Source organism: Zeugodacus cucurbitae, chromosome 6 (assembly GCF_028554725.1).
Source record: "Zeugodacus cucurbitae isolate PBARC_wt_2022May chromosome 6, idZeuCucr1.2, whole genome shotgun sequence".
NCBI lineage: Eukaryota > Metazoa > Arthropoda > Insecta > Diptera > Tephritidae > Zeugodacus > Zeugodacus cucurbitae.
In genome coordinates this window covers 17,408,137-17,422,908 of record NC_071671.1, presented here as the reverse complement: position 1 = coordinate 17,422,908, position 14,772 = coordinate 17,408,137, and the positions used below count along the sequence as shown (strand labels likewise).

The window sequence follows — 14,772 nt, the reverse complement described above, 5'->3', positions numbered from 1 at the left end:
AATCATAATAGCAAATATTGTTGGTTGTTTATTTATTGTTGGTATACAAATTGTTGCTTTGTCATTATGTATAGAGAGTGGTGATTCCCCCAATTGCTGGTATTGACATCATTGATACCAGAAGCTTCGATTTTATAATGTGTATATAATACAAAATTTCAAATTATATATGTACATACAGCTATACTGAGCAAGTTAAATTTTTTTGGTTTAATTGGGTTTGTAGAACAAAAATAAAAATAAAAATGTGTCATACAACGTCCATAGTTATACATAATATGTATATATATTTATGAATGTATTTTATTTAATTAGTTATATTTATAAGTAATAAAATCTGTTTATATGTGGGAATGTATGAAAATAAAGAGACATGCTTTAAAAATTTATAAAATTAGTCCGCAATGGCGAATAATTCATTCTTCTTGGTTCGCTTGCACTTTCTCTGCACTGGAATAAAAAGAAAAAAATTAAATTTTCTAAATGTTTTCTCATTTTTAAAACAAAGAATATATCTACCGTTGTTCGTATAATTGTCCATATTTTTGCACTTATTTATTATATATACAAAATCATTACTTTGCTGCAAAGTTTGTGGATTGCCTATTAGTATGAGCAGTGATTGTGCACGTGATAGGACAACATTGAGACGCTAAATTAGAGAGAATAAAAATTTATAAAAATGTGTAATTACAGATAGTACCTAATTCGGCGGTAATATGTTAAGATGTTTCAAGGCGACTTTTGCCAAGATCACAATTGTGAGTACTAGTAAAAACGGTTCAATTCCTTTACATGTATTTCGATGCCATTACCGTTAGATGTACATTTTTAAAACAAACTGTCTTGAAACAATTAATCAGAATAACTCTAGTAGTTCACATTAGCTTAAGTCGAATTAAGTTCCTTTAAAATTATGACATAGAAATAATATTGCTTACCTTCGGATCGGCGGTAAAGCCTAAATTACCAAATGATTTAACAAATGAGGCAATTATGATGTGCTTCTCTCGACCTTGGAATAGCTCCACGGTACCCACTTCAACACCTTGAATATTTTTTTCTTTCAATTTTAGCTTTATAAGTGTACATTGCAATTTATACGGTGAAATTACACCAATATCGCCAGGTTTCGCTCTCAACTGTTTAATTGTCCCAATGAGCGCATCGATTTCTAATGTATTAAAGGAACTACGAGATTTTGAGGATTTCCCAACTTTTCCGTAAACTGGTAGAAAAATCACTGGAAAGTTTTTATTTTTCAAAATTTCTATGTTTTCACAACTCATTAAATTATCTGTAAAAATAAAAAAAAGTTATTTAGAATATATGGAAATGAGAAATATAATTATTCTGTAAAAAATGTATTTATTATCTCAAATATAATAAATTTGTAAAAGTATTTGCACAGCAAACATGTGATTATTAGATAACATACTAAAATTAACAGTAGTAATATATTTTATCTCACCATTGCCATGCAATTGTATATTATACTAATTGAGTAATAAAGCAAATTTCAACATTTTAGCTCCTAATTTTTCTTAATTTACGGTACAATGAAACAATTAACTAATTGCTCAATTAAGATAATTTCAACAACTTGACTCATAAGTTCAAATAATTAACTAATTGCACAATTTGCACAGTCCAAGCAATTTAATTCTTAATTTTTCTAAGTTCGCCATACATTGAAATAATATACTAATTGAGCAATTAAGAGCATTGCAGCAATTTAACAAATAATTAGATTTAATTTTAATTGGTATTTCAACAACTGTACTTAATAAATGAACTCACCTAAATTGACTTTGGCTAATAATTCGTTGTCATAATAGAGATGATTATAGATATTCACAATTGCCGGATGCGAACGAAAGTTGCGTCTCAAACGTGTCTGTAAGGTGTAATCATAGGTACCATCAGTACTGACCGCATAACAATTGCGTTGGAGCAAACGTTCCATTAGCGAAGATTTCAGACCGAGTTCAGCGGCTATCGGTGACATGATAACCGGTCCCAATTGTTTCGTGTCTCCTGATAAGATTACACGACAATTTTTCGTATCCACACTTGTTATGGCAATCAAGGCTTCCGTCTCCATAGTGGCACCAGCCTCATCAATAAAAACATGTGTAAATGGCAAATCACCCATGGTGCCAGTACGTAAACGACCTATAGTCACGAGTGTCACTATAATTATGTTGTATTCTTTCAAATATTCCAAAGATGGTGACTTGTATTTGAGTGTAGGATAATTCGAATGTTCCAAAATGATAAGACTGACATTTTTCATATCTTTATTACCATATGACTTTGAGAAAACACGTAACATATCGGTGCGCGGGTTTGGACGTCCCATAAAATCGACACCACTACGTTGTGATGATAATTTTCGAAGTAATGGATTATTTTCAAATTGTTCACCTAATTTCAAAGCGATTGTGTCACATGCCGAGTTTGTACTGGCAGTAACTAAAATCCGACATTGGGGTCGGTTAATGTAAAGCTGTAAAATGGCTTCAGCGATTGTGGTCGTTTTTCCGGTACCTACAGGTAAACATATAAAAAATAATTGTCTATACAGAAAAATATTCAAATATATATATATATATATATACATATATATGTACATACACAAAAGCGGAGTTTTTCGGCCGATTGTGTCAGTATCACGTATCACATAAGATATTTAGAAAAATGATAAACTAACAGTACCGGCCGGTGAATCGGGCTTTGTGTTGGGAATAGAAATCAAATAGCGCTTGGGTGCTGTCTATGGTAACTCTTCCCATTCGATTTGTTTACCGAATGGTGATGTGGTCACCCTTTGCCACGTCCCCTGGAATAGTCACGTTCAGGTGCCCGGAAAACGTTGACCACCACGACAAATTACGTGACAGAAGTTCATGAACTCGTATTGTCCGACCGTCGATTGAAGGTGCGTAAGAAAGCTGATACCGTAGATAACTCAATAGATATGTATATGTCATATTCCGCATGTAATATTAGGCTTGAGAAACCCCAGACAATGGTCTTCTATATCATCTTCAGATTCAGGTAATTTGTATGAAATTTGATTTCTAGTTTCAATTCAAGAGTTCGGCTTATGGAGAACTTCGAGTTATGGAAGTTCAACTATATTTGTAAATTTTAAACTACAATTAAAATGGTTTACCTGGTGGTCCAACAACGATGTATGGAGCATAAGGGTTCGCACCGCCGACAATCTGTTGTACAGCTTGTAATTGTTCGGGATTCTCACAAATCTGTCTATTAAGTAATTCTAATCTGTTGCAAAAATAAAAAAACACGCCTATAAGTAATAGGAGATGCCTCATACAATAGGTCCAAATAATCGAATTCAATTTTTCTATTCTGCCACAAAAATAATAATTTCTGTTGGCACACAGAATTAACACTTACTTAACATCCCTGGGTTGTTCTGCTTTATGAGGATTTATGTTGGGAAACACATATTCACGACGCATTTCATCCAATAATTCCAATGCACGATGCTGATAACGAACAGACATACGACATGGCCGAAATATAATATCATATATTTTAGTAGTATCAATATTTGTATTTCCATTAGCAAATTCCACAAATGCGGTTTTTCCCTTGAGCTTATGAAGTAAGCCAACGTTACGAAAAAACTTGTCAACGCATTTAGGTGACTCATGTGGATGGCGTAAAAGTATATCCACGGGATAAGAAAGTGATACTTCACGGCTCAACAGAGGTACGATCACCACCTCATCCATTAAAGGGTTTAGTATTTCATCAATATTTATATGTGGTGGTACATTTATCTAATTAAAGATAATAAGAAAATTAATTTACCAACTAAAATTTACATATGTAACTGAATTCCATTTCGTTTATTTGCTCCTAAAACTTACATAAAATTTAAAATGTTTTCCACATTCAGTGACTTTTACATTTTGGAGATATATTTGGCAATATGGCAGCATAGTGTGAAGATCTTCTATTTCTATTAGCATTTTGAATATCTTACAAATGTTGTTTGACGTTAATTCTTTTGTGTTTATATAGTCTCTGAAAGATTAAGCGGATAATAATCATTTGTGGAGACTATCGCAAGAAAGTTGGATTTCTTTCTTTTCTGTTAAGATCGCTATTGCAAACGTTTATTTCAGTTAGTGCCAGTGGTGCCACTTACGTGTTATAATCTAATTTGTTTCCATTTTTAATTAATGCCCTTACTCACTTTATAGTATTGTCATTTTGTGCCAGAAATTTACTGTCAAACCGATTCTCTTGTGCGATCTTCATTTCATTTGTTGGATAATAATCTTCCAGGTCTTTGATTGGTTTGAAACGTCTATGAAATATAATTTAACAAAATATTAAATCAAGCAAGGTTTGTTTATATTCGATTACCCGAAATCTGGTTGTTTAAAAATATAATAATTGTCCATATTTTTGCACTCGTTTATTATATATACAAAATCATCACTTTGTTGCAGAGTTTGTGGTTTGCCTATGAGTATGAGTAGTGATTGTGCACGTGATAGAACAAGATTGAGGCGCTAAATTAGAAAGAATAAAAATGTACATAGCTTAAAACATACATATAAATAATATTGCGTACCTTTGGATCGCCGGTAAAGCCAAAAGCAATAATGATGTGTTTTCCTCCACCTTGAAATAGTTCAACGGTACCCACTTCAACACCTCGAATATTTTCTTGCTTCAATTTTTGCATTATGTGTCTACATTGTAATTTGTACGAAGAAATTACTCCAATATCATCGATATTTGTCTTCAACATTTTAATTATCCATATAAGTGCATCGAGGGAAGATCTTGAAGATTTCTCAAGTTCTCCACCAATTGCTAGAAAAAACACTGGAGATTTTTTGTTCTTTAAAATTTCTATATTTTTACAACTCATTAAATTATCTGTAAAGATAAAAAGAAAGTTATTTAGAATATATGGGAAAGAGCAATGGAAAATAAATATTTATTTTATATCTTAAAAATAAATCTACAAAAGTATTTACGGTGCAAACATGTATTGGTTATTAGGTAATATATTAAAATTAAGAGTAGTTATATATGTATGTACTTTTATAATTTTTAAAGCCTTTAATTAGGTACAATTAAGATAAATTCAGTTATTTAAATCTAATAAATTTTATATCAAACCGCCATGAAATTATATAATAAACTAATTGAGTAATTAAGAGTAATTTTTCTAAATTTACGATACAATGAAACAATTGACTAATTGAGCAATTAAGATAATTTAAACAACTTAACTCATACATTAAAACAATTAACTAATTGGACAATTTAAGCAATTTAATTCTTAATTTTGTTCTTTAGTTCGCCATATATTGAAATAATAGATACTAATTGAGCAATTTCAGCTATTTTAAAGACTTTAACTCACCTAAATTGACTTTGGCTAATAATTCGTTGCCATAATAGAGATGATTATAGATATTCACAATTGCCGGATGCGAACGAAAGTTGCGTCTCAAACGTGTCTGTAAGGTGTAATCATAGGTACCATCAGTATTAACCGCATAACAATTGCGTTGGAGCAAACGTTCCATTAGCGAAGATTTCAGACCGAGCTCAGCGGCTATCGGTGACATGATAACCGGTCCCAATTGTTTCGTATCTCCTGATAAGATTACACGACAATTTTTCGTATCAACACTTGTTATGGCAATCAAGGCTTCCGTCTCCATAGTGGCACCAGCCTCATCAATAAAAACATGTGTAAATGGCCAATCGCCCGTGGTGCCAGTACGTAAACGACCCATAGTCATGAGTGTCACTATAATTATATTGTATTTTTGCAACACTTCCACAGATGGCGATTTGCATTCCCGTTCGCAATAATTCGAATGCTCTAAGATTGTACGACTCACATTTTTTATATCCTTCTTACAAAATGACTCTGAGAAGACACGTAACATATCGGTGGGCGGATTTGAACGTTGTGATGATAATTTTCGAAGTAATGGATTATTTTCAAATTGTTCACCTAATTTTAGCGCAATTTTGTCACATGCCGAGTTTGTACTGGCAGTAATTAAAATTCGACATTGAGGTCGGTTAATGTAAAGCTGTAAAATGGCTTCAACGATTGTGATCGTTTTTCCGGTACCTACAAGGGATACATGTAAAAAGTAAAAAGACAATGCGTGCAAACATAACTTATAAAAAAGTTTACCCGGTGGACCAACGACTATGTATGGCGCATAAGGGTTCGCACCGCCGAAAATCTGTTGTACAGCTTGTAATTGTTCGGGATTCTCACAAATCTGTATATTAATTATTTCTAATCTGTTGCAAAAATAATAAATAGATTTTTTAAGAAAACCTGCTTTACACATTCGGTCCAAATAAACCGAATGCTATTTTCCATTCTATCACAAAAATAATCATTATCGTTGGTACACAGAATAAACACTTACTTAACCTCCCTGGTTTCCTCTTCTTTATGAGGGTTTATGTTGGGGAACATATAGTCACGACGCACTTCATCCAATAATTCCAATGCACGACGCTGATAACGAACAGACATACGACGTGAGCGAAATATGATATCATATTCTTTAGTACTATTGAAGTGTGGATTAGAGCTTTCCACATATGCGATTTTTCTCTCCAGTTTATCAAGTAAGCCAACTTCACGAAAAAGCTTGTTATCCCTTCCTAGTGACTCATGTGGATGGTTTAAAAGTAGATCAACGGGATAAGAAAGTTGATTGTTTTCACGACCCAACAGAGGCACAAAGACTACCTCATCCATTAAAGGGTTGAGTACTTTATCAATTTTAATATATGATGGCATGTTTATCTAATTAAAGTACTTGGTAAATTAACAAAATTGAATTAAATGAGCTTTGTTTATTTTCTCCCCCAACTTACATTAAATTTTATATAGTTTTCACTTTTAGTCACTGTTACATTTTTGAGATATATTTGGCAATACGGCTGCATAGTGTGAAGATCCTCTATTTCTATTAACATTTGGAAAATCTTACGAACGTTGTTTGGCGTTAATTCTTTTGTGTTTATGTAGTCTCTGAAAAATGAAAAATATTTAATTGAATTACTTTTTATTTAAAGCGTATAATAGACTATCGCAAGAAAGTTGATTTTATCTCTTTTCTGTTAAGATGGCTATTTCAAACTTTTATTTCAGTTGTTGCCACTTAAAGATGTCACTTACGTGATATAATATAATGTGTTTCCATTTTTGATTAATGCTCTTACTCACTTTATAATATTGTCATTTTGTGCCAGAAATATACTGTCAAACCGATTCTCTTGTGCCATCTTCATTTCATTTGTTGGATAATAATATTCCAGTTCTTCCTCTACCTCGAAATGTCTATGAAATATAGTTTAAAGAAATATTAAATCATGTAATGCTTGTTTATGTACGATTACCCGAAATCTGGTTGCTTAAAATTACGATAAAACGGACGATGAAGATGAGGCTTTCGCACATACGGACCCGGTGTCTTTTCCACATCGTCTTTGAAACTAAGTTTATTCTTGAATCTAGAGCAAATATCAGTATCAGTTTTGCCAGTATTGTTTGTTAAAGGCTTCTTCGCAAGCTCAGGTACACCCTGTAAGACAAGAGACATACATACATATCTATATTATACATTATTTTTATTCAAAATAGGCGCAACTGGTTAATAGCTTTCACACAGTTCTTATATGCTGAACATTACATTATTTGTCCATCCGGTTCTGTCTATATTGATATATCGTTAATTTTGCAATCAATTATTTTTTCCACTTGACCCCCAATATGATAATTTGTATCTCTCGATTTAAATTGATCCCTTTTATATAACGAAAGGTATGTATATGTTGAGTATACGATATACATACATACATATGTACCTATGTAAATATCTACTAGATATATACCGCTTATAGTAACGAAACAGTTATATGTATCTAATTTTCAGCTGACTTCGAACATAATTCTTTATAAATTATTTTATATTTTGTATGCGTTTTTCATACACATACATACATTTCTTTTAATAAACTTATTGCAATTCTTATAAATTGTATGCATTAACGAAAGCTGATGAGCATGACTTGCCATTTCTTACTGTTTATCTTTTATGTCGCTGTAGGTACCGATTTTAGCGGCGATTGTTTCACTTTTGTAAGCTAAATCCAAAACCACGCTCTTTTATTATATAACGCCTATCCATCCAACTTATTGATTCTATTTCGCTTGATAGTAAGCCATTCATACCAATATAAATCAGTTTAGACTCCATATTCAATATTATATGTCGCTATATATATTTTTGATTTCCGTCCCTCTGTTTGACTGTATACCGTAAAAATCGGTTAGTGCAAGATATTAGCATATTTATATACATATCTCAAAAAAATGAAGCAAGAATTGTCTCTCTATGGAATTGTGAGCGTATATAAGGATCGGTTACGCACGAACTTATCACTTCCATATTTCGTTACATAATATTTATGCGTTATATGTATATACAGTGTCGGACAAAACATATTGGACTGATGGCTATGAATGCTAAAAACATCTCGCATAGTCCAAATTACTATTTTCGATATAAAAAAAGTACTTAAATATGAATATAAATTGTTTATTTAGTGAACCAATAATAAAACTTATAATTTTTTTTAATATTTTAAATTTTATACGAAAGAAATTAAAAGTACCCAATATTCACCGCGACAAAACAAAGTGGACTGGTCGCAATTTATAGCGATAGGCGACGAAAATCACGTTATTTTGTGACAATTTTGCATTATCTACGCAATTTGAATATCGACATAAAAAATCAGCATTATTTTAGCCTGGGATGAGATTAAAATTCTATTTATTTCGAAGAAATTTATAACAACAAGTAAGGAAGGGCTAAGTTCGGGTGTAACCGAATATTTTATACTCTCGCAATTTATTTATTTAACTTTATTAATATTATATAATACACAATTTGACCTACATATTCGTCATATATATTGTACAAAGTCCATTGAAAGTTGGAAACCTTAATATTAGGTTAGAAGCACCGAGGTCCTCGTGTTCGACATATGGGGCCTTAAAAACCTATGGTCCGATTTCGGCGATTTTTAAAATGGGGCTGCCACACTGTAAACATAGTATTTGTGCAAAGTTCTGCACCGATATCTTCACTAGTGCTTACTTTATATATTGTAAAGTAAACGATTCAGATCGTCTTCAAAGTTCTGGTATATAGGAAGTAGGCGTGGTTGTGAAGCGATTTGGCCTATTTTCACAACATATCATTGGGATGTAAGGAAACTATTACAAACCAAGTTTCATTGAAATCGGTCGAGTAGTTCTTGAGATATGGTTTTTGACCCATAAGTGGGCGACGCCACGCCCATTTTTCATTTTGTAAAAAAATCTGAGTGCAGCTTCCATCTGCCATTTCTTATGTGAAATTTAGTGTTTCTGACGTTTTTCGTTAGTGAGTTAACCCACGTTTAGTAATTTATTTTATTTATTAAGAAGTGGCTAAAAAAACGACTGCAGAAAGTTTGGTTTATATAGCTCTATGGGTTTCCGAGATATGTACAAAAAATCGATTTGGGGGCGGGGCCACTCCCACTTCCCCAAAAAAATTACATCCAAATATGCCCCTTCATAGTGCGATCCTTCATACCAAATTTTATTTCCATAGCTTTATGTATGGCTTAGTTATGGCACTTTATGTGTTTTCGGTTTTCGCTATTTTGTGGGCGTGGCAGTGGTCCGATTTTGCTCATTTTCGAAAGCAACCTTCCTATGGTCCCAAGGAATATTTGTGCCAAGTTTCATTAAGATATCTTAATTTTTACTCAAGTTACAGCTTGCACAGACGGACGGACGGACGGACGGACAGACAGACATTCGGATTTGAACTCCACTCTTCACCCTGATCACTTTGGTATATATAACCCTATATCTAACTCGTTTAGTTTTGGGTGTTACAAACAACCGTTATGTGAACAAAACTATAATACTCTCTAGCAACTTTGTTGCTAGCAACTTTGTTGCGAGAGTATAAAAAGTAGCCATGGCTGTGCATAAACATTCAGTTCAATTAAAACCATTATTTATTAAATACTACAATAATGTTTTATCACAAAAAGATATTTTTAATAAGTTTTATGTAAAGAAATCTAGGGAAAGGTATCTGTGAAAACTAACCATCGTGGAGAACTATCCAAAGCTAAAACATGGCATGACGATTCAAAAATACTTAGAGAACTAAAAAAGTTTACAAACAAGTCGGCGGCAAGCGTGGTTAAAGACTTAAATATGATAATTAGCAGTCGTAATGTACAAAGGAGAGTATGTACAATTGGGATAAAAAGTTATAGAGCATCCAAGAAAAAAAGTTATAGTTAAATCAAGAAAAAATCGACTAAGACGTTTACAATTTGCTGGGGAACACAATAACTGGTCAGTGAAACGATATAATAAAAATCAATAATTTTCTCTGATAAATTAATATGAAATTTGAAATACTTAGACGGAAAGAGAAGTGTTCGCCGACCACAAAATTAAACGGTTACATCCCGATACTTTCAAGGTACAGTTAAGCATGTTTAGGTGCCATTATGGCATGGAGATGTTTTCCGGGGTTGACAACGACTCAATTGCATTATGGATCGATTCATATGCAAGGATATCCAAAAGAGCTTGATGCTTCCCCATGCCATATGTCACTTTTGTGGTCATTTCAACACGACAACAAGCCAAAGAAAATATCGAAACTATTTGAAAATTGGGTCTTAGCACAAAATATGAATGTTCTAAAGTAGCCAGCTCAATCACCGATCTCAATACTATTTAAAATCACATATGTATATAAGGATAGGCAAAGAAAATGTGAATGGAGAAAAAAAAAACAAATTGTTTAGAGTTGTAAAACAAACCTGGTTAAGCATTCCACAGGAATTTATTAACAATATTACAGCTAATATGCCAAATAGATGCAGTTAAATAATTAAAAATAACGGTTATGCTATAAAATATTAAACAAAAATCATTATTACAATACATATGTTTTGTCGCACTGAAAAAAGCATATGTTTAATTTTTTGCGTAAAAAGGTAAAGAGTCAAATAGCTTCTAAAATTTTGTTTGTTTTCATAAAATAAATAGTTATTCTTCAAATCTGAGTAATTTGTTTATGTTTAAAATGATAATTGCGAGAACAGGAGATGAGAGAATGTACGTGGTAGGCATGAGTCCAATATGTTTTGTAAATACGTCACATATATGTATGTATCCAATTACTCAGAAGTCCAGAGGGTTTAAAAACTTCAACGTAACAAAAAAAATACTGAACCATAAACGTATGTACATACATATATGTACTATATATAAAGTATATTATTTATATATATATATTTGTCAAGCTGCAACCCTTTTGCTATTTTTTAAACGAAGATTTGTGTAAAATGTTAAATACTTATTTACAGCTATTTTCGTGATAAATTTTATAAAATAAATATGCAGAAACAATGTGGTGAAGTGTAAGTGTAAAATAAGTGCATAATATTAATAAAATATTCAGTATATATTGTGAAAATTCAAGATAAAAGTAGCACTTTTTTCAACTTTAAGTGCGAATATCTCGAAAACTATAAGTCAGCTGCAGCTATATGTATGTATCTGGGCATTTCCGCCAGAAGGTCCACCACAGACATAATATTAAGCATTATTAGAATTACAAAGTTTTTGGATATTCTCATAGGAAAGTATTTAAATTTATTTATATTTAATTAATTTTAAATTAATTCATAACCAATTACGAGATATTCGAAAGCCAAGTCGCATAGGAGCTACTTTTCTCATTTCGATTTTTCTACTGCATTTGTTTTTTCGTCAAAATTGTTAAAGAAACATATCATGTATAATTTTTTGCTTTGTGTAAAACCTTTATAAGGGTACAAAGAGCAAAATAAAATGCATAAGAAAGCATGCGATTGCAAATAACTGTAAGTTTTTGTTCTCTTATTATCCTATATTTTAATGTCCCGTGCGACATCCTAAAACAACACTTGTTCCCACTGCATCGCAAATATAAGCAGCAAGCGCGCCAAATTTTGGGTATAAACAGTAAACTTGCATACAATTAAAATAAAAAAAACCTTGTTCAAAAATCAGAAGATTTGTAGTTTTGGTAACTACTTAAAATTGGTCCCGTGCGACATCGTAGGTGTGGAATTTAAAAATTGAAAATTATTTTTTGTCTTGTAAAATTGACTTAAGTATGTAAATAGATACATTTACATTAATTATTTAAATATGAGCAAAAACTGCACTTTAAATTCCACTGAAATAGCTATTCAAATAGATTTTGGCGAAAATTATAGGCTCCCAAATCAAAATAAGAGTGCTCATTTTAACAAGGTTGAAAGGGAAAATCGTTTGCTTTTAAAAGTGACAAGTAAACGCATGAAATATTATTTTCTTGATAAATCTCTTAACTAAAATTAAGAAATCCTTTAGTTGCTTTTCTAAAATATTTATTTTTTTAAGGTAAATGCTCTCAGTTTCAAATTTATATTATCAAGCCTGGTAGATTTTATAAAATAATTAAAATACTCTTCATTAGAATTTTTTTTGTAAGGAGTCGTCGATGGAGTGGGAGCAGTTATCAAAAGGAAAGTCTGGCAGATAACGAAATCCAAAAAAATTTATAAAAAAAAATGTATTTCACATTCATAATACCATTTTCATTTCATACTATAGAATTTTTGTTGTGTTTCTCGTTGGATATTAGTTAAAATAAATAAATAAATACATTTACTACTATGTTAAGCCATTTCATTGGACTTGTTGTTAAATAATTCTGTATTATAACAACAAAATCAACATAAATATATGATGGAAAAAAATGTCCCGTGCGACATGTCCCGTGCGAATATGGTTAATAATTAATTTAAATAAAACTATAAATTATTTTTGGATGAAATTCATACCATCTTTAAAGGCCGTCAATGCGCAACATTTTACAATCAAAAACATTTGAATATTGCCTCACAATTCGCTGAAATCGTCGTTTGAATCGTTGTCCCCAAAATCGACTTCCATTTTTTGTCCCGTGCGAATGCCTTGTTTTTTTGCAATTATCTTGAAAATGAAAACCGTTCCAAAATCAACCTTAACACTAAATGAAGAGCTAATGAAGGACTATTAAAAAATCCTACTGTCAAAATTAAAAAACATTTTAGTTCATATTTTTTTTTAGTTGTAAGGTGTACGATTGTCCCGTTCGACATGGCGGAAATGCCCATATATATTCTTAATCTGGAGAACCTCCTCTTTCCAACGATACCCATTTTATTACCGAAAGCCTGGGATAGTATACTAAAGTTTCCCCGAAGTCTTTATATTTTATTCATTGAAGTCATATTATTATATAAGTTAACGATATTTGGAGTTTAGAGTTTAAAGAATAATAAATTCTTTGTTACATTTTCTAAATCAATTAGTTAATTAATTACTGTAATTAAAAAAAAAATCGTCACCGAAAATATAATCATGCCAAATAGACGAACAGACATTGCGAAATCAATTCTCGTTAACCGTAAACACACACACATTTTTCACTTAGAATATTCAAGCATTGTTTGCAAAATTACCTTCTTTCCTTTATTTTTATTTTTGCCCATTTTTATGTCATTTATTTTATACAAATTTATTTTATTAAACAATAATTTGAGGAACAAGTCAAATAACTGAAACGCACAGCTCAACGATCGACGCGAAACTGGTGCAGAGCTGTGGTTTCAAGGAAATTATCAATACCACGTAAATGCTAGAATCGTGCTTCAAATATTTTTATACTCTCGCAACAAAAGTTGCTAAGAGGCTATAATAGTTTTTTTCACATAACGGTTGTTTGTAAATCACAAAACTAAACAAGTTAGATATAGGGTTATATATATGTATAACAAGTAAGGAAAGGCTAAGTTCGGGTGCAACCGAACATTTTATACTCTCGCAATTTATTGAAGAAATTTTATTAAGATAACACACAAATTTACCCATAAATTCGGCATGAAGTTTAATAGAATAACGAAAATCGTCATATATATTATATGAGTGCTGAGGTAATTCCTGGACCGATTTCATTCATTTTCACCAGCAAGCTACACTATATACAAGACTATATGTATACTCACTCAACTTTGCTAAGATATCTCACATATTAACCAATACATACATATATGCGGAATAAAGCCCACCGTATTTTTGAAAAACCTATGTATGTATAATTAGGTATATGGGAGCTAGGATATGATATTTTTGAAAAACCTATAATTAGGTATATGGAGATGTTATGACCCGATTTGAATAATTTTTGGAAGAGAGACACACTTTCCTCTGAATTACATTAAATTATCTGAGAGATTTACCCATATTTTCGGTGAATAATTACTCTTAGGCACTGAGTTCTTCATGTTCTATATCCGGGGCCTTGAAAAGTTATAGTCCGATTTCGACAATTTCTCCACAGTGAAGCTATAGATGATATACAGTATTTGTGTAAAGTTTTATTCTGCTATCTTCATCGGTTCCTTATGTTTACATTATAAAGTAGTCGTGGTTGTGAACCGATTCCGCCCATTTTCCATCCGTGTTATCAGGGCGTGAAGAATATACCGATTTTCATTCGAATCGGTCGAGTAGTTCCTGAGATATGGTTTTAGACCCATAAGTGGGCGATGCCCCGCCCATTTTACATT

General features: G+C 31.8%; 1 protein-coding gene across 1 annotated transcript; it reads right to left on the bottom strand.

Moving 5' to 3' along the window:
- Positions 1-255: 255 nt before the first annotated feature.
- Positions 256-13,830, bottom strand: LOC105217985 (uncharacterized). The gene is made up of 17 exons (XM_054235007.1): positions 13,666-13,830; positions 7,441-7,625; positions 7,268-7,381; positions 6,916-7,072; positions 6,459-6,844; positions 6,215-6,327; positions 5,423-6,148; positions 4,619-4,929; positions 4,408-4,556; positions 4,235-4,348; positions 3,906-4,062; positions 3,427-3,815; positions 3,179-3,291; positions 1,801-2,550; positions 942-1,297; positions 520-652; positions 256-450 (listed from the first exon to the last, which is right to left on the bottom strand). Exons 1-17 carry the CDS (start codon positions 13,693-13,695, stop codon positions 395-397), a joined length of 4,239 nt encoding a protein of 1,412 aa, XP_054090982.1. The 5' UTR covers positions 13,696-13,830; the 3' UTR covers positions 256-394.
- Positions 13,831-14,772: the final 942 nt, after the last annotated feature.